General features: G+C 38.7%; 1 protein-coding gene and 1 long non-coding RNA gene across 2 annotated transcripts in view; one reads left to right on the top strand and one right to left on the bottom strand.

Annotated features, from left to right (window-relative positions):
* The window catches only part of PDE11A (phosphodiesterase 11A), a 135,326-nt gene that overhangs the window by 103,002 nt on the left and 11,405 nt on the right, over window positions 1-20,919 (top strand). Inside the window, exons 15-19 of the mRNA XM_037397623.1 lie at window positions 1,921-2,021; window positions 6,240-6,317; window positions 7,685-7,752; window positions 10,699-10,769; window positions 13,644-13,727. Of these exons, the coding sequence (XP_037253520.1) occupies window positions 1,921-2,021; window positions 6,240-6,317; window positions 7,685-7,752; window positions 10,699-10,769; window positions 13,644-13,727 (402 nt within the window). The remainder of the gene's footprint in view (window positions 1-1,920; window positions 2,022-6,239; window positions 6,318-7,684; window positions 7,753-10,698; window positions 10,770-13,643; window positions 13,728-20,919) is intronic.
* On the bottom strand, window positions 13,723-17,932 carry LOC119152410. Its single transcript, XR_005105763.1, has 3 exons — window positions 17,682-17,932; window positions 16,656-16,773; window positions 13,723-13,899 (listed from the first exon to the last, which is right to left on the bottom strand). It is a non-coding gene; the product is annotated as an uncharacterized LOC119152410 (long non-coding RNA).

Here is a 20,919-nt window from a genome sequence, read left to right as displayed (position 1 = left end):
CAGGCAACTCTGAAAGTTTATAGCTCATGTCAGTCTATATGCTTTTCTTTATCTTTTTCAGCTTAAAAATCAAGAAATTTATGAAAATAATACTTTTTTCATTGGAATCTACTCCAGCTTCTTTCAGAGATATAAAATATTACTTGAAATGCAGGCCCTCCTCTTCGATCATTCAGGCAGCTTCTTCTCCAGGTGCTCATTTCTAGAAAATTAACTCTATGGGATTTTTATCCAGTAGATACTATTTGCTAATGGAACAAAACACCCCTTAGTCTGGAATAAATGCAGATTTGGATCCTCCAATCTGCTTAAAGATACACCAACTTTCACCAGCTGAGCTGTTGGTCTCCTCTCTCAAATAAGCTGAAATTAGATTATATCCTACCCACTCATGTTGATGTTGTAGTCTGTCTGCTATCTAGAAGGAAACATAGTATATTGTATTGTTTCTTTAGATTTTTATCATGTTGGGCAAAGGAGCTATTTATCCTTTACTCTTGACATCCTAACCTCAGTATAAGTGATCTTGAACTTTGTAGTGACATGGTTTTATACACCACAGAACAGGTTAGAAAGGCAACAGACATTACAGAATAACAGACGTACTCGGTAAATTACCCCTGTTGTAAGAGCTGCTATTTTCCTAATACATTTTGCTTTATTTTCTTCCAAGTACTTTGGTTTTAAAATTGTGTTTCATAAATAAGCCTTGGATTCTCAAATCCTTCTTAGTATTTAGCTGAAAAGAAATAATCATTTCATTGTCACAGAGAAGACCATCCTTTATGTATAGCAAATTATTTTTTTTAGTCCAACAGTTATCTGATCTATTAAAAACACCATCTCTACCTCCAGACCTTATCTCATCTATGTCCTCAGACCCTCATGGTAATAGCAATCCTCTTGCTGGAAAATTCTGTTTTTAAGAGCATTTTAATCTTCCTAAGCAGTAGATGGCGGTGCATACTGAATGTGTGCATTACAGTGCTAAATACCAGCAAAATAAGACTCTGTTTAGCAAAACCTCATTATTCTATAGAGGATTAGGAAAGAAAAAAAAGTGTAGTGCTGTTATGTCTTGTTACGTTAATTTAGTTACACGTGACTGATGCCACAAAGACCACTTCTTAAGCTTACATTTAGAATTTTCCATTAGTTTTGTTTCTTTCAGCTTATTTTCTCTAGGATTTTACAGAGAAATTATAGAAACTCTGTCCCTCTTCGTTTTCAGAAATTTGGTTACAAAAGGACCTTCCTGCTGTCAGACGGCAATATGAAATAATTTTGTTTCATTCTGGCCATAGAGCACCTTTCAACTTCTTAATCCATGATCCCTTAAAAAGTAGCCTGTTGGGCTTACAAAGGGCACTTAAATTGCATAAAGTTGTGGTTCTGTAGCCTGCATAGGCAATGCTTGTATATACTGTAAGACAACGCAGTAATGGGCAGAGTGAGCAAATGGGCTGTTTTGAATGAAAAACTGATTTAGTGTCTTTGACTGCTCTAACAGCAGTTTGTGTGCCTGCAAGCAGCAGCACAGATAAATCTATTAGGAGCACAACTCAAAAGCTGCAATGCAGAGCTTCCCAAAACATTTAATAAGAGGAAAGATTGAGATGTATCCATAGTTTTTCCCCATAAACTGAGTCTGTGCAGGGTCAGAGCGAAGAGTAAATCTTTCCTCAAGAGGCTATAATTTCAGCAGAGTTTAGAAAAACATACAAGGTACTTGATTACAGTCCTCAACTCTTCCACCCCAATGTAATCTCAGCAGTATTAACATTATTATTTTGTCGTAGTTTTGCCATGAATCAGAAAAGGCCTCTGTTACAGGGAAACAGTAGACTAAAGTGTTAGAAAACCTTTTAAAAACCTATATTGATTGCTAGCCCTTTACCTCTTTTATCTCTTTCATTATAGGGTCACAACATCTTTGCTAACTTGTCCTCTAAGGACTACAGTGACCTTATGCAGCTTCTAAAGCAATCGATATTGGCAACAGACCTCACTCTGTATTTTGAGTAAGTATTGGCATTTCTTGTATTTGACAAATGAAAATTCAAAGAACTTACTCTAATGACCTATTAAATACCAATAAGGATACGTAATATGAAAAATTAGTGTTTAGCTGTGGTTGAAGGGATTTAGTCCAATACTTAGTATATTTTAGGCTAATAGAAACATCTTGAGTGTCCAAATAAGTTGTGCTTTACTGTGTACCAAGTCTGTACCAACAAAAAGCAACTGAAATCCTCACTTATACTTCAAAGCAATCCCAGGAATCACTTACAGCTCAGTCCCTTAATTCTTCTGTCCCTTTTGTGGTAATTTCTTCAGGCATGTAGAAAATTAACATTTTAGAATTATTTTCTGTCATTTCAGAGTTTCTAAACATGTTAAGAAATATATTTATTACAGACCCAGTTGCAGAGGTAATGAAAGCATACACATTGATTTTTGAGGCAAATTATGCCAATTTGCATCACATGAGAAGAGGTCTTAAAAAACTTAAGATAAGTATAATAGGATCTCTCTCATTCAATTTTCTTTTCCATGTTTGCAAATCAGATCTCTTAAGTAAATTTCAAGTTGCTGCTATTTTATGTTTTTCAAATACCATTATTAGCAAGCTCTTCTCAGAGACAGTGTTGTGGGAGCATGCGTGTAGTCAGAGGAGTCATCGTGTCACCATCACATTGCACGTGTGACATCCCCCCCTCTGGCACAGGCCTGCCTGACTTACAGGGAGAAGTGCTGTCGGATGTGCAGTTTCAGCAGACTGCCTTCCCAGTCTTGACAGTAATTCGTCCTTCAGAATTTTCGTTTGATGTCCACCAGCATCCTACTGCGTGCAGTGCTGGGTAGCATTTAGTCGTGGTTTCCTGCGGGTGGTATACCTGGATTCCGCTCCTCTTCTGTGCTGAATGTTGATACCAAACCAAGTTTTTAGAAAACTTCAGGCAGATTCTTTACCCTGGAATTGTTCAGCTATCTATATCAACATTGTATCTTTTTAATTGTAAAAATACTAAGTGGGATGCTGCAGTGTTTGTCTCTGTTTCTCAGTGTTTGGTTACTGTGCCATGAGCTGTTTCTAAACAGTACTGGCAGTAGACACACTGATATTGTTTGTTTCCTGCAAGTCTGTTCTCAGAGAAGTTGTAATAATTAAGAGCTTTAGTTAGTACTTTTATTATAAGTAACTTCTAAACATTAGTCTATGAAGAAATTTCTGCTTGACAACATGAAAATCCTGAGCAGGACAAATAAACCCATTTAAGCATACTCTTTCTGAAGCTGTCTGTTAGGATCTTGTTATCTGGGGGCTGGTATGACAGGGGAATTTGCTGACAGCTTTAAGTGAGATACAAGGACCACAGGGATGTGTCAGTACGGGTTCTCCTGTCTCACCACAAATAACAAGTGCTGCAGAAATGTTTTGTGCTGTCAAGGAAGACATGAGAGGCAGGGGCGAGGGGGCAGCTGCTCTGGCACAGCCCCATGTGCTCTCCCTGGCTGAGATCCTGCAGCCGTGCCCTGGGAGGGAACCCAGGCCAGGCTCAGACATGATGGAGCTCTCTTCCCTGCCTGCCTTAGGCTGAAAAACGACATGGTCAAGTTGTCCTTCTAGTTTTAATACAGAGAAATAATGTCCAAAAAGGGACATCAGCTGAATTTCAAGATTATTCTTCCTTGCTTGCATAATTGATTTTCATGTGCTACATGAATCGGAAAACTTTTAGCAAATGAGGCCTCTTTACTCAGAAGTCTGCAGATAAGTTATCTTTTCCTCTTGTGTTATGATTCATTAATCAGGTAGTTGTTATGCTACTTTACTTCCAAAAGTGCCTGAAAATCACTCCCTGGAAATGATGATTTACACTTCTTAAAGCCACCCTATGTGAACAGATGTTTCTGCACAAGTACCTAACTTGCTTATTCATTTTGCTACATCTTCAAGATTTTTGTAGAGAAGGAAATTCTTATATTGGTATTCTTAGAATGCCTAAACCTAATGATCACAAACTCCAGCTAGCAAAACTCCAGGCAGAGTAAGGCTTTATGACCTTCTCAAGGCACTCCTTTTCTACAAACTAACAAAAAGATTACTTCCAGTGAAAGATCAGATGGAAAAGATACTTGATTTTAGTAGATAATTCTAAATAATGATGCTCGTAGATAATAGAAGAAGCTAAAACATGGAACCAAAATGAAGTTTGTCGTAATTCACTCAAATGATGTCTTGAGCCACTGGGTTGTAGAGCAACTGGATTTGCTATATATAGCAAGACAACTTTCCCTTCCAGGCAAAATACAACCAGAGTCAATGTTACACAAAGACATTCTAGAATTGTTCTACTTCTGTTTATTTCTGAAATCCTAGTATATTATGTTTGCTTAATAATAGCAAACCTCTTCGTTTTGGATACCATGCATAAACAACTGGTAGAAAACACTAAAATATTTCCTTATGCATGGTCACTTTCCTCAGGTTGACTCCTTCCTACACTAAAAATTCTCTGGGGATTTCTTATTTTGAAGTTTTCAGCTTGACATAAGGCCTTGAGACTCGCATTTTCAGTTACTGTTTATGGATGTCTAGTTTAAATTTGAATGTTTGAGGTTTCTGGGATCTCATCTTCCTGAGCTTTCAGGTTTAAACATTCTTGCCTGTTTTTTGTCCAGTAACATATGAATTGCCCAGAACATCCAATACTTCAAAATGAAATTCACCATATTCTGTATTGTGAGACTAGGCACTGAAATACAGGATGCAGAAATTCACTGCTTGCTCTCTTAGTCAGTAACGTAGTTGATGATCTGCTCGGGAGTAGGCTGGTATAAGGTTTATGTGCCAACTACTCTTCCCCATTAAAATTGTCATCATTGCAGTATTTATTTCCACTGGAGGCATGATGCTTTGACTTTGTGTGAAAGAACTGAATTTTGTTTTCTGCATGTGTAACAGTGCATTGTCCCAGCAAATTTGGTAACGTGAAATTCTTTTATATCTTACTTCAGGAAACAAGGGATTAGATATCATCATGTAGTCCTTATATCCCCCTATTTTAGTTGCTGTCATGAAATTCATTATTGAAAGGCCCTAGAGTAGGAGTGACGGGTCATATAATGCACAATAGTCATGGACCAGTATAATGCAACATGCCCCACGTAAAATTCTGTCCATTGATCAAGGGCAATGCTCCTGGAAATGTGCATCTCCTCATGTGTAAAACCTGTACTGGCTGCCATCAGACTGTGCTTTCAATAGTCGCTGCTCAAAATTTCAGTCTAGCTGAAGTAAATGTAGAAAATAAAAGACACTGCAGACTCTCTCCTGTTGGGGAATTTAACGACATTTCCACTTGACAAAGAGATAGCACAGTCCCCTATGAGATGGCGCACTGGGCTGTCACTCAGAACATAGGTATTTGCTTTCCAGCTTTGATGCTAATATGTTGTGTCACTCTGGGTAAGTTGCTCCATATTTTTGTACCTCAACTTCTGTTATATCTGGGCCAGGATCTATTATTTCATACTGTGTAGTCACACTGCATGCATTAAGAGCCACTTGGGGTCTCAGTGCCATGAAAAATTACAGACTATGATGAGTCAGAATTTTGGTATTTAAAGGCACCAAACAAACATTATGTTCTGGCTCATGTTTTGTCCATCTTTGAGGACATAGGGAAGATAGTCCAGAAGACAAAGTATGGGACCAAGCAAGGAGACCTAGTTTCTAGTCAATAAGAACTAGATGTCTCAAGACATCTGCAGCTCCTGTGTCTCACTGGTCTGTTCTGTATGCTGGAAATAACAGGAATTGCATATCTCAGAAAAACCCTTCAGGATACAGAAGTAAAAACCATTTTGCAAGGACAAGTAAAGAGAAGTGTGTATATATTTCGGGCGGTTTCTATTGTCTGTCTGTCCTCTGCTGTAGTTGAACATTTCATGCTTCCATGGAAGACTGAACATTTTGGTACCATTTATTTCCTTATCTGCGGAGACCATAAATACACTATTACTTTTACTAGGCAACTCTGACATTGATAACAGACATTTATAGAACATGTTCGGAAATTAGTATGTTTCGCTTAAATGGACTGTCAGTGTAACGACTTTAACAATAATACATGAGGTGCAATGATTTCATATCATCCAGAGAACTGTGTTTCTACCGCAGTACTGCCCTGGAAGTGTCTTGTTTCCTTCTCTGATAATCTGTTTTGTTGCAGGAGGAGGACCGAGTTTTTTGAACTTGTCAGTAAAGGTGGTTATGATTGGAATATAAAAAACCACCGAGAAGTATTTCGGTAAGCACTACTATTCCTTGCTTTCTGGTTATTTTAAAGTGTAACCATATTTATTTCAGGAATTTCACATATCGTGAAGTCTTAGATTTACAAGAGGAGGTAGCTTGTTTTAAAAATATGATCCATGATATGAAATATACGGTATGATTTCTAAACATTACCAAACAACAGGGATGTAATCAGTGTGACCTCACCTTCTCCATTCCTGTTTCTGCCTTCACAGTCTGTCATGTTTTCTTCCCTTTCTCCCAGCCTCACCAGTTACCACTCAGGTCTTCTGTTCTTTCTCCAGAAAGCATCAATATTCTGCCTCAGAACACAAAAATCTTTCTTGTCTGTTTCCCTCCCTCAGCTGTTTTCTTTCACTGGCCATGCTTCTCTTTGCTGTTCTAGCCTGTACCTAGGAATTTGCAGATACACAGTACTCTTTAGCCCTCAAGAATGATCTGAGAATGCATCCTATTAAGAACCTCAGACATTGTGGGTGGTTTGAGTACACCACATTTTTGAAACAATAAAATGTGTGCATTTGCATATGCATGCCTGATTATGTCTCATTTTATCTGAAATTTCATTAAAATTCTGTTTCCTTTTGGTCTTTTGACCAAAATATTGGACATTTTCTATTTTCCATATCATTTCACCCATTCCTAGTTTTAGATTCAGGCAATATATTCGATGCTTCATTTTCAGTGCCCTTGTTCTTCATTTAAACTTTCTTAGACTTTTATCTGCATCATGTACTGTACATAAACGCTTTCTACAGCTGAATGGTTTCTTTCTCCTAATGCATATAAAACATGGTAGTAGCTAGGTATTAAACTACAGTGGAACAGTATAGCTCATAGTAAATCTTAAATTTTTATTGTAGATGAGCAATAGAAACTGCTTAAACAGTGTCTGGGATGCCTCCTGTGATTATAGGATCTCTTGCTACAGCAGTCACTTACAAATAGGCATATAAATTAATCCAGTTTGCAGGTGTTATTATGTAATAATACCCTTACCTATATCATGTGAAGCACATGCTTTCTAGTATATTATAGGTGTTAATGTAAGTAGTGTTATAAGTATTGCAAAATTAGCAGTTGCTTCCTTGCAATATCATTTCTTTTCTAGTGTGCAATGCACAATACCAAAATTCATCATCTGATGACCTGCAACACATTAGGCTTCCTAGGCACAATTGTGATGTAAAAGCTGTGCTGATGGCTGAGGTTTCAAACATGTCATTCTTTTCTGGAGGAAAAGAAGGTGCCAGGGCTGACGTTTTATATATGTATTATTTATTTATGCATCCAGAGCGGAGTTGTTTAGAAATCCAACAAAGGTTGATTCAGCTTGTATTGTTCATTTCTGTTTTTCAGATCAATGCTAATGACAGCCTGTGACCTTGGAGCTGTGACCAAACCGTGGGAGATTTCAAGACAGGCAAGTCATGATTAATAGCAGGGCTGGGAGGAGGCGGGACTGGTGGGACAATATTCCCAGGGCCCCGGCTTACAAGGGACCAAAACTGGAATCAATTTACAGCAGTATTAATGCTATAAAAAAATAGCAGGGGGTTTCTGCGAGAAATGGTTTATTGCATAATCTTTCCATGTACACATGCTGGTGAGCAGCATGTAGGTACCTGAAGAGGTCTGGCTTTACAACCTCTCCTCTTATTAACCTTTTAAATCCATATTAAAAAAATGGATGAATTAAATGAAGTGTTAGCCACATTAAGCTGTGCTTACTTGTTTTGTCCCAGATTTTTCCTTGGTAGGGGCAGAATCTTCCCTAAACCAAAAAAACCAGCAGATGATCTGCAAACTTGGATTAACATAAAATCTTCAGTATTATAAGAGAAATTTTTTTTCTCAACACCGATGGAAAAAAGCTGCAGTTGTAGTATAGAGCCTTCTTTAGCATCCTCTACTCAGAAACTAACAAATAAAAATTCAGACTTCTGCTGAGTAGACTCTTTAGAAATATACATAAAACTTGGGTCCAGCATTGACAAACAATTATAATGTGAGAAAGCAACCTGTCCCAAAAGCCTTGTCCTTTACCAGATGATTTTCCCTCTTCTAGGCATCTTTCCTTACTCAGCATCCATCCTTAATACTTTCTGTATCCATGCTAATAATTCTCTGTCCTTTACTGAGGTCCAGAACAAGCTCATAGAAGGAAGGCTGTGTAGGGTTTTGGAGGAATATACAGCATCAAAAAGGGAATAGGAGATACACTAGCGCAGCTGAGTGTGGCTAAGCACCTGGAGGGAGCTTGACTTTAACAGATGGGGTGAAAAAGAGAAGCTAGACCAGAGAACTAGTGAGCAGGAGCAGCCAGATTTCTTGGATGAAGGACAAGGAAGTAACAAGAACCTGAAAGGGATTTGATGAAAGTTACATGCACGTGAACTCAGTAAAAAAGCATTTATGTGGTGAGGGCTTCAGCTCAGCTTGCAATTTTGTCAGATGGGTCTTTTTTGGTTTTATAAGCAGACTACAAAGATAGTCCTTCTAAGGCTGTTTATGGTCACCACACATGGAAATCAGGGAAGTTGCTCATATCCTGCAGTGGGAAAGTGAGTCACTAGATTTTTCAGTGCCACCTAGCCACAGCTGCAGCATGTGCAGTCTCTCCTCATTTTTTCTCTTTAACTCAGTTAGCTTCACTAATTTCTTTGACAGCCAAGATGTCAGCTAGGGTCTGTTTTCCATGTTGTCAGTCTTTGTGCTATGGTGCTGAATTGGCGCTGAAGTCTCTGGCAAACTGTTTTGTTATCCTTACCGCTTTTGAGGTCTGCTGGTGAAAATTCCCCTGCAGCATAGTTTATAGGTTTACTTTATACTGAAAAATCCTGTCTGGGATTGATTGAAATGTTACCTGTTGAGCAGAGGGGCTATTAAGTCTGCAGAGGGAAACCAGGAAATAGTTGAACCTTAACTGTGACGAAAGGAAAAAACCATGAAAATCCAGGGAGAAAGAGATTAAAATACATGAATCAAAGGGAATAAAGGCTACATGTAAGAAGGCAGAATTCAGGAAGAGAAGATGGAAACAGACAAAAGAGGGAAAGGGGCACAAGAAGAGCAGGATCAGAATAGCAGTAAGAGACAGGGGTCAGGTTATGTCTTGATTATTTTTACACAATACACTTGGCAAACCCTTAATTGCTGCCAAGTTGTTAAATTATTCCTCTGCCTGGAGCATTGATCCAGAATTCTGTTAGTGCGCTGGGACTGCACACATTACAAAGTTCCGAAGTGTAGGATAGCCTGGCTCAAGATTTAAGAATACATTATAACATCTCTTCACCTACTTCCAATTTATTTTGGTACTCCTTATTTCAACTGTAACAAGTTTAGGATTTGTGAATGTTAGCTACCGTGCAGTTGCTAGAGCAAGAAATTTTGATATTTTATGAAGTGCAGATTCACTGCTTAGTTCACCCTCCTGTGCCTTGGTGTTATGAAATCATTTCCTAGCTTGAAAACACTTAAAATCAATAAGCAGGCATGACAGGAGCTTTAGGAACTGAATGCCATTCAGTAGATCAGTTTCCTTCTTTTGCATCTCAAATGTAACATGTGCCTACCTTCAAAGCCCCCACATGGCAAGAATATGCTATGTAAAGGCTACTATATGAGGATTGCTCGCTGTTTGACTTCCTAAAATTCCTGTTGTTTCCATAACCGATCTTGTTTTTAAATCTTGTGTTCTGAGAAGCACAAACCTCTGCTGTGAATAGAACATCTTAATTCACAAAAGTCAGAAAGATGCATTCCAACTTCCAGCCCACCGGTTCTTGATTTTGATTCAATATGATAACCACAATATAAGTTCATATTTAGATATTCAGATCCTATCGTGATGACAGTCACAGGAAAAAAAAAGTAAAGCCTAGTGGGGAAAAAACCTTTATGATGTCATATTAAATTAAGACAACAGGGGTTATTGGTTAATTAAGTTGTTTACATAGGGCAACAGTCTGTAAATACCCAGAGAGTTCTTGCACATTTTACAAAGCATTTTCACAGATGTAATTGTGGATGCCAAGAAACAGCTATAGTTTTCTGTACTGTTCTCAATATTTGAGTAAGTTGCATATAACTGCATTGAGAGCTATCTCAACATTGTGATGCAATTCCCCCAGTCAATTCCCTATCAAAAAGGGATAAGTGTACTTATCGGTGATTACGGCTGTTTATACCCGCTGTACGCCCAGTCCTGAAAACTACACAAACCCGTGCCTGACAGCAGTCATGTGAGCGGGGCCGGTCACTTCTTTACAGTCAGCACAGGCTGAAGTTATGGTCTGAGCAAGAACTCATTACCCTAAAAATTATGTAGCAAGAGCTCTAATCTTTATCATGATTTATGTTTTAGGCAGCTGAGCTGGTAACCAGTGAGTTCTTTGAACAAGGAGACAGAGAAAGATCTGAACTCAAACTCACCCCTTCAGTAAGTTTTTATCATTTCTGAAATAGTTACTAACTTGAATAGGGTAAGAAAATATCATTGGGTTCATTCAGAAAAACTAACTGTATTTTGTATGTAAAGAAAAATCTTGGGATAAATAAAAGCTTTGTACAATAAGGACATGCATTTAGAGCCACATATAAAAGTTCTCCAGTCAATTCAGTCACTTTTGCATTGAGCCCTTTTTCCCATTTTCTTTACCTATTCCCAAGGTTATTCTCTCAATTTTCAAAGCAAGATACTGTTTTTAACACACAGTATTCAAATGAAAAATCACCAGCTACTTAACGAAAATCAAAATTGTCAGATTTACTTTATGCTGCAGCTGTCTTACCTCCGTTATTTGATGTATCAAATGCTGAAGAGCATTTCTATAGGTATACTACTAAATATATCACTGTGATTGAAAGGATAAATTGGTGTTGAGTGGAATATAGGCAGATGGGTATAAAGTGTTAAACAAGAACTAAGAAAAAAGTTTCATAAAGATTTTCATGAACAATTTGAAGAGAAATCTTCATCCAGATTAAATACCTCAAAATGTTGACAAGCTGTTATCTGGAGGCAACATGAGAAGAGTAACAGAATATTCTAAAGAATTTAACTTACAAGCTATTCACATATATGTTTTTTCTTCCAAAAAATAAAAAGACCATTCCAGTGGCTCAGACTTGTTTTCACTTTGATAATACTTGCCCCATGAGCCTGCAGTGATGTAATGGAATCAAAGTTAGAAAGTTTGTAATAAATAATGCTCAGATAAAATAAATGGCTTTTCACTTTGTATACTGACAGAGGTTGGGACACTAATGAATTTCTTCCTTACAGTAGTTCTGTGTGTACATCTCAGAAAAAATAGTAGCTATAGTCCAGTACAAGAGTAATCAGTCAGTCATGGTATTCACAATTCTGAGACCAAATCTAGGCCTGAATAACTGCAAGTACCATTCCAGATAATACAGATTTAAATGCCTTTCCTGCCTTGTATGTAAAATTTGCAAAGTGTTTTTCTCATGCTAATGAAGGAATAAGAATAATACTAGGAAGTAATTTTATGTCAACACACACATTAATGTTACTGTCTTCAAGTAGCAATGAATTCCAATGCAAATGGCCCAGGTCCAGCAACCTTAAGAATTATTTTGAGGTGGTATTACATCTACACCTGGGACATACTGTAGACTTGGTAGAAGAGCAGAGAAAGACAAAAGCCAGAGCTTTCTTCTGGACTCATGTCTTCTGAACATCTGCATCCAACAGCCTAGACAGATGGGAAAGAAGAGTGTATTGCTATAAATATCTTTAGTATTTCCTCCATCACAGGAGCCCTCTCACTCTTCCTTTGGACTCTACAGTCTTGCACCAAGGAATACAGCAATTTGTGGGCCACACATAGGATACTTTGAAGCCATACATCCTGAAAGAAGATTTTCCTCTCTGTTCGGCCCTTCACAATTTCAAAAAAATCCAGTAAACAGATGTATTAAGTGTTTTATGTCGGGAGATAAGGCCAGCAGATAATCACAATGTGAAAAAAATGTTCATCACTTCTAACAGTTGATGGCCGAGAGTCAAAGTCATGCCGAGTTTTACCACATTAATGAGGAATTTTTGAACAAGGTCAAACCTGATGTACTTCATGACATATCACTGTGACAAGCCACCTAGATAGGTATTGCTGCTATTGTTAAATGAGAGTTGTTAAGTCATCAAGATAATGTGATATTCTCTTCTAACTCAAGGGTTTTTTTCTCATGTTGTGCTTATAAAAATCTGAAAATTACAGGATTTTTCAAAATTATTGGAATAGAAAATGCAGAATTTTCCAAAATCAAATCCATGATTCCCATTTAAGATCAGAGAGTCCTTGAAACTTACCTCCTGGTCTTGTTTAGGTACATGGTGTGATACCTGTGTATGTCAGAAAGAGCAAGCTACAAATACGAAGAAATCAACCAGACATTTAATGTAATGTAATATGTATAGTCCAGAGTTTCTAGAAGGTGGAGAAGGAAAGTAGATTTTCTCAAGAGATGTCAACCTTGAGGAGATGGGCCCAGAGGAAGAACAGACTTTCCACAGAAAAAGACAAAGATTTAAAACTTGGCATACTCAGAGAGTTTTAAAAAAAAAAAAAAAAAAAGCCATTCAGTATCAGTAAATGGTGTGGATGGGCCACTAGAAGGAGGATTAAAATCCTGTAGATGGAAAGCTGATGGAGCCAAGTAATCTCAAGTAGAGATTACTTGAGGAATGGAGGAAACTCAACTCAACGTTCAGACTCTGCAGAACCGGGTTTCTTCCGTCTCCTTTGAGCCTCATTAAACATAGTCTTCAGTCTCTCTAATTTCCTCTGTAGGGCAGTGCAGTGAGCCATGTATTAGGCTGTTTCCAGAGGAACAAATTGGTAACTGCTCCCAAAATGGATCTGTTGATTCCCCACCCTTGGGATTCACAGACAGGGCTGGTTCTGCAGAAAGGGTCTGTAACTGGGAGGGAGGGAGCCAGCCCATATCCATCACTGTTCATTTTGCTGAGCTGGAAAACCCTGTGTGCAAAGGTATCTACTTAACATTTCTACAGAAGGTTTCTTACCAGCTCAGCTCCAACTGTAGTGTATTTATTTTACATCACAGAATTATAAAATCCAAATACATTCAGCCTACAAATTTCAAAACAGAATTGAAAATAAACAGTCTATTTTTCATGCAGACAAAGCAGTAGGAAGACTGCTGCAAATATTGATTATGATTCTGGTTGTGAGAATTTGATCGTAGCTCCAAAGTGCTGGATTATGTGTCTGTAAAATACTCCAGTGTAATAAAGCATGACAGTTTTGTTCCCTTCTCAATTCAGGCCATTTTTGATCGGAACAGGAAAGATGAACTACCCAGGTTGCAGCTTGAGTGGATTGATAGCATCTGCATGCCATTGTATGAGGTAAATTTTACTTACTGCTCCTGTAGAGTCCAGAGAAGATTGTTCTTGCGTCTCCAGGGAAAAAGAGTTAGCTTACAGCCTTGAAGGCTATTTGAACTCTTATCTTTCTTCGACTTTACCAAAAGTCTGAATTCTATGCAGAAAACTGTGGATTCCCTGAAGGTGGTAATATCTGTAAACAATATTACTCTAAGTTATAAAAGCTGATAGGGCACCTGTTTATTTTGTTGGAGACAAACTGATTTTCATCATGGCAAGGTGTGGAGTGCTCTGCAGAGAGGTGCCAGATGGACAGCCTCTTAGGTGCTGCTGTCAGACCTCTGAGTATGTGTGGCCCAAAGGGAAGCTCGAGGCCGACCCTTTGCACTCCCTTCTGGCTCCTTTCCAAACTGTTAAGGAGCACTCTAGGCCAAGCCTTTAAGGTCAGTGACAAATGATTTGTGGTTTAACCTGTGTGCTGTTTAACTTGGAGTTTACTCATTTAATCATGCTCCTACACTGACTGCATGGGTGCTTGATATAAGGTGTATAAGCTCTCAAGTACTACTTTATTAAGGCAGTAGATGAACAGAATAATGCTTCTCTCTTTTTGGATTAAACCAGCTTCAGAATTTGACTTGCATAACATATGCTTCGCCATTTTAACTTTTTCTCTCTTATCTGTATAGAAAGCAGAGCTACACGAGCAGGATGGTAAATGGAAAATAACACTATAGAACTATTTAACCGTCAGTGTAACTGTGTCAGCCAGTCTTCCTCTTACTCACTGAAACCGCGCAGACTGCCTTATGCCACTAAAGACTGCCAGTTTGGCCACTGATACCTGAGAAAACATGGGGATGTTCTCACTAGGCTTTTTTTGGGAACTGCAACATGTCCTCCCTGTTACCTCTGTACCCTAAACTGCCTCACATCTCCAAGCAATGAGCAGGTCAGTGATGATACAAAGCCAAGAGCTGGGAAGCAGGTACCAGCTCCCATGGTAACATTAAACTGATGGACTAGCTTCCATGCACACAAACAAAAATGGATTGGCAGTTCCTTTTCATTTTATAGACCAGATATGTCACCAGTAGCGTGTGAGGCAAGAAGGATGATGTGCTTCCCCTGCCCCTCTGTACCTTGTGGCATCTGAGGCTGCCATGGTGGCAATAATGAAGGGGGTGCCCAGCAGCAAAGGCAGCTCCTGTTGTGTGACATGGACAACATGCGCTTATGTAAACAGCGAGGTGGGCTGCTGCTTTGCCAGTAAATCCTGTCCCTTTCTTAGGTGGGTCTTTGTTGTAATGAAATAAACTAAACCTCCAGCTTCCAAACAATTAAGGCAAAGCAAACACAGAAGAAGAATATAAACCTGTATTTTTAAAATACCAAAATCATTTTGGACAATATGGGGAAAACTGACTTCGGACAAAAAACTCTTGTGGTGTTCCTTTCAATATAATAGTTCATATTGCACTAGAATGCATATTATACCAGAATTCATGATTTGTAATAGCATCTGTAATCCAAAAATGTACAATAAAGCAGGAAGAGCTGATAATCAGCCCATCCTCTGCATGAGAAGACTACATCTGAGCACTAAAGCTCTGGTTAGTTAGCTCCATCTTAGCAGGAGATCTCTGGGGAATATATTCACATCTGATTTCCCTGCTTTCTGCTGTCTTTGCATCATGCTGTGCAGCTATTAGCCTGCTGCTCAACAACTTAAAAAAGAGACACCATCAAACCTGGAAGTCATTGCAGCACCAGCCTTAGGGGTAAACAGAAAACTTGATGTCATAGTATCACGCTGCGGGAGATTCTCTCTTCGCTGTGGAGCCAAGTTTTAATTTTCATATGCAGCTTAATCAAACCTCAATACACATATCACATCAGCAGTGTATTCAGGCATTGTAAATCCCCTGTTTAGGGCCAGCTGAACACTACAACTATGGCTAAGTCCCAGATACTTTTTTTTCTTTCCTGATACAGTCTTTAAAATTCTCGCCATTGTAATACGTTGTGGGGACTGCATGTGGGGAGAGAATGGGTTACATCATTACAAATGCAGCATAAAGAGGCAGAGTGGCAGCTGACAAATTAGTAAAATCTTAGTGGTACTTACATAGCTCACTAGCATAGTGCTTATAAGAACCGTATGTTTGAAATAAGCATTTGACACTTATTTTGATGACAAAATTACATTAAACCATAGAGAACAAAATCAAGGCTTCTGCATATAGGTTTTTTCCATACTAGTGATCAGAAGTCCTGAATCTGTGTGGTTAGATCTTAGTATCCAGAACCCTGAAGGGAACTCTGTGGGGAATGCATGTGTCCACACCGACACAGTTGCTACAGCAGGACCTAATGCTGTGCTCTGAGTTATTTGACACCCACACAGTAGAGAGAGCCCCAGCAACCAGTGAACGCTGGCAACTCCTGTTAAAGTCAGACAGATCAGCGAAGTCCCCTGAAATTCTCTTTGCTCAGAGTAGTTCCCAGGTGTAGGCTATTGGCAGCTGTGGATGTCAGAAACATGCAACAGAGAAGGAACATCACAACCCAGACTTCCAGGAGTGGTCTGACACCACCCAATGCTGCTGACAGTACTATAACAAACCATATCTTCTCCACAGTTAAAGCGTAGGAGCTAGGCTACATACCGGAGTGCCCATGAGGAATGTTTCATTCTTAAAACAGTATATAAACTTTGCAGAGCATTTTAGGGAGTTACAGCCTTCTAGCCTTTTTATTTTTTTTTTCTCCATTCTGAAACATTCTTTGGGGAAATTTGGTTCTACCTCCTCCTTACACATCTGCTCTGCTCTCTGCATTTCCTTAAAGTAGCTCAAGACAACTCACTGTGAGGTGCAGCTCCTATTCCAAGTAAAGGATAGTGAGTCTTCCTTTACTGGGAAATGTGTATCACATCCCTCTGCTTACCTGGCTGGAACTGTTTCCTGATTGGCCTCTTTCTGTCGGAAGGTTTACGAGTGACAGCAAATCGTTGAGATCTGTGCTGCTTCCATTAGCAATCCTGTTTGACTGCCCCTTGGAATGCCTGCCAACCCAGAAGAAAAAAGGTCAAAGATATACAAAACGTGCTACATCATAAGCAAATGTGGAGCTTGAAGCTGAATATAGATATATAATGATAGCTGGGTATATATAAAAAAAAACATCCAGGAATTATGCACAGCTATATTTCCCATATCCAAGTGTCTAAATCCAAAACTTTTCTACGTTTGCTCTGTAAGCCTGACTGCTCTCGGCACAAGGCAAGCCATGACTCTGCTCCCTTGCTCTCTCCCACATCTGCCGCTCAATGTGGGAATCAAGCCACCTCCAATTTCAAAATACCTTAGTAATCAAATCTGTTTCCCTCACGCTGGCGATCAAAGGTTTGTGAGGATAAAACCTTCCCAATTTTTTGTTCATTGCTTTTTATTACACTTGGGACATTATAATTTTATTGAATTTACTTTTTTTGTTACTGTAGTGATCACTGATCAGAGTATTTTTATGTGACAGTGGAGTTTTTGCCTTGAGTAGCTGAACAGCCATCCATTTACTCTGAAGCTCTGATTTTAGGGGCTTTAGTTACGCTTTACTGCATCACACTTGCTCTTCATTCAAAAATGCCAGCAAGAAAAGCATTCATCAGTAGAGATGAGAAACAAGCTTATTAGAATAATAATTTATAAGGAAAAATGCATTTTTTTGAACTGTAGAGCATTTCAAATCTACTAATGCAGCTTCAGCATGAAGTAATCATCCCCTTTCTTTGTTAGAATGTTCTATAAAGGGGAAGCATATGCAATTAAAGCAGAAAATCTAAGACATCCCAATGAAAATAAAGCACCGTGGCTTCACTGACAGCTGTGTTCACCACACAGAGTATTCTGTACCTATTTGAACGTACATGTTTGTGTAACCAGAAACAGAATTTTTTGATCATGAAGAAATTACCTCTCTGACCCTCCAGTACAGAGATGCTAAGAGGTTCAACACAGACAGACTTCTGTCCTGAACTTCACGGTTTGCATATACCTAAGGCAGAATCAGCCACAGATTCTTCCCAACTCGGATTAGATTTCTCTGTGGGGAGCAGACAGAATGGGAAAGTGAAGATCTTACTCTTTTTAATCATTATTTTTCTCACAAATAACATCAAAGCTTCAGCAATTCACGTCAAACAAAAGATGCTAACAGAAGCCCAGCTCTGTTCACAGCATTGTTAGGCAGAGACAGTAACACTATGAATAGCAGGGCCAAAGGCCATGCACTCTGCTTCTGGGCAGATAAATACATAGTCAGGTAGTCAGTGACAATGACAGCAGCTATTTAAATTTAAGGGAGATGGCTTTGTGGAAGATAAAGAAGCTCATGGCTTTTACAACTTATGCGTGCCTGAGATTGCCCTGCTCACCTCTACCTTGGTGCTCCATTGAACTGCTCCATTTTAGTGCTATTTTTAGTGCTATTCAAGATTTTCTTGGGTATTGAGAGCTTTAAACATATAATAGTATCTACAGAAGTGAATTTGCATTACTCCATCCAGGATTCTAGGGGGAATCTGGGAAGAGTAGAAACATTTATGTTTGGCCTAGCAAGTACTTTAAATATTTTGAATGGAATGTGGAGGGACAAAGTCCTTCTTTATCATGCTGTTTGACGTACTTAGAAAGAAATCTAATCACTCTACAACTCCAAGAGTTCTAATATGCCTGTCTTCCTACAGAAGACAATGTCTGGCCTTGTAGTTAAATCTATCATTAGATTTCTGTCTTTAGATACAATGAGGTAGCTGCAAAAGCATCTATTCTGCTCATAAACATACATGAAATGCACAGGGTATCATAAATGGTAGAGCCCCTACAAAGCATAGAAAAAATACACAGAAATCTCCAACAATCATGGCTACCTCTGTGCTTTTAATTTCTCTGGTTCAAGAGTTGCCTTTGATACATGACTTGGAAGTGCCTATGCACGAACAGTGATTTTTTTTTTTCCCCACAAGTGTATTATGTAGTTACAATTACAAAGCAGGAGATTAACCTTTTAATATTCCTTTGCAGAGAAGGAGGAAAAGGTATGCTTTAAGAATCGTGCTTATACTGCTATGTCCTGACACAGCCTTTCCTCGGTTACTGCTTCTACCCCCCTTCCCTCATTGCTTCAACTACAATTTTATATGAGGAAATATTGTAGAAGAAATTTGGGGTCTGGACCACTCCTCTAGAAGTCCTTTTCCAGAACAAAATGTGTGCGATAGTCCTCACTCAGGCAAGAGTCGCTGGACGCAGCCAAAACAATTACTTTTTGTTTCAGATATTTCTGTCCTCTCTATACAGTCAGAATTTAAAAAACTCTTTAAATTATTTAATAAGGAAGAGTTTAGCTGTATGAACATTTTGGAAATGGCTTGCTGTACCCACCACTCACCCATATCTGGGACTGTTGGTACAAAAGTCAGAGCACTGCTGTTCTATTTTTAAGTTTGCATCTAGTCAGGGGGCAGGGATAGCACTAGGCAGTGAGCAATATATAGACATTCCCTGAAATACATTCAGAAGTTATTAAATGTTTTAAAAAAAGAAAAATGGAACCAGGCATAAGCTATTCAGAAAAATGTGTTCATAGGAAGCAATTTGATCAGCTCTGTGTGATTCTCATTGAAATCAGCTTTTCCTTTGTAGCATGTTGAAGGAAGAACATGACAACTTTCAACAGATCCTAAAGAATACCATAAAGATGTACACTTTTGGCAGGGCTTATTTCTGACATTGGATTTGGATACAGAGTCAGAGATAATGCATCTATGTTTCCTGGGACTGCCTGGCTGACAAGGATTAGTAAGGCAGATAGGCTCAGGATGCAGCATGTGAGACACCATGGACAGAGGCTGCACAGACTGGCAGATCAAATTAGTCTCACTTTCTGTTGAAATCCAGGGGGTAATATTATCCAAGAAAGAGCAGGTGCGACACATTCTGCTGTGTTTGTAAGACATTTGCTTCAGAGGAAACTTAATCAGGCCAAATGCTAGTGCTGAGGGGAGTCGGTAGCTAAGGATTACATTAGGAATAAGGGCTTGTCCCAGAGAAAGGAGATTTTGGCACTGCAGAAGGATCTTTCTGTAACCTTGAAATAGGAAGTCAACTAGTTCAGCACTTTTGTTGCCTTGTTGCTTGTCTACTGATTAATCTAAACGAGGCCACCTAGGATGAATTCTTTTGAACTTGAAGACTCTGATACTATGACTGTATTACAGCTTCCAGTAACGGAATAAGCATCAGTGAACTGTTTTCTGCCACTTTTGTATTAACAGAGAGAAAAGGTGAAGAAGACTTTTACAAGAAAGAAAAACTAGGAAAAGAAGAAAAAATGCTTTTATTTGCAATTCCCTTCTAAGTCAGTCACTATTTCACAGTGTAACATGAAAAGACATAGTTCTGGTGGTTTCAGAGCATCACAAACATGTTTTTTTACAATGGGGACAAAGATCTCGATCCTCTTTTTCTGTTTCTTGAGAGCAGGGAAGGATTCATTTTGCTTTTGGAAATTAACAGAATATTATTTTTGCTGGAATTTTTGTAATTCAGGAAGATTATTGTTGAAGCATTGTATTACTATCAGCAGTTTTAAGAATTTACAAGTTTTCCCAAATTGCTTTAAAAGAAGAGATAGCAGATAGCAGAAACAAGTACTTTTTCCTCTTCAAACGAGTACTTCAACTTACTTCTCAGATAGTCATGCCAAAAAGGTCTCAACTGAAAGGGCAAGCCATCAACAGAGATGCATGGGAGAAGATAGAAAAAACATTATTTGCCATTGACTTTAGTGAAGCTAAGCTTCACTCAAGGCTTTCAGCCTGATTTGCGAGAAAAAGCGAATAATTCATAATACTACGATTTCTGTTGCTGTCTTATTTAGAATTATCTGCCCAATGTGTTGCGAAGGACATGCAGTCATGTATGGAAATGTATATAAAGATCTGAGGAAGTAGACTGAAAAGTTGGCAGATAAGGTGGAAGAGACAGCCAATAGAGGGAACTCAAATCGTACAGCAAATCTGAAAGAAGATAAATGGATAATTTAACAGCCATTCAGTTTTCAAGAAAGACAAAGCACAAACTACATTGCATCAGAAAAGGAGTAGAAATGATGATGGATGAAACGTTTCAAGTAAGTGTTTAACACAACA

The sequence above is a fragment of the Falco rusticolus genome, chromosome 8 (genome assembly GCF_015220075.1).
Source record: "Falco rusticolus isolate bFalRus1 chromosome 8, bFalRus1.pri, whole genome shotgun sequence".
NCBI lineage: Eukaryota > Metazoa > Chordata > Aves > Falconiformes > Falconidae > Falco > Falco rusticolus.
The sequence above is the reverse complement of the archived record's forward strand: the minus strand, read 5'-3'. Positions and strand labels throughout refer to the sequence as shown.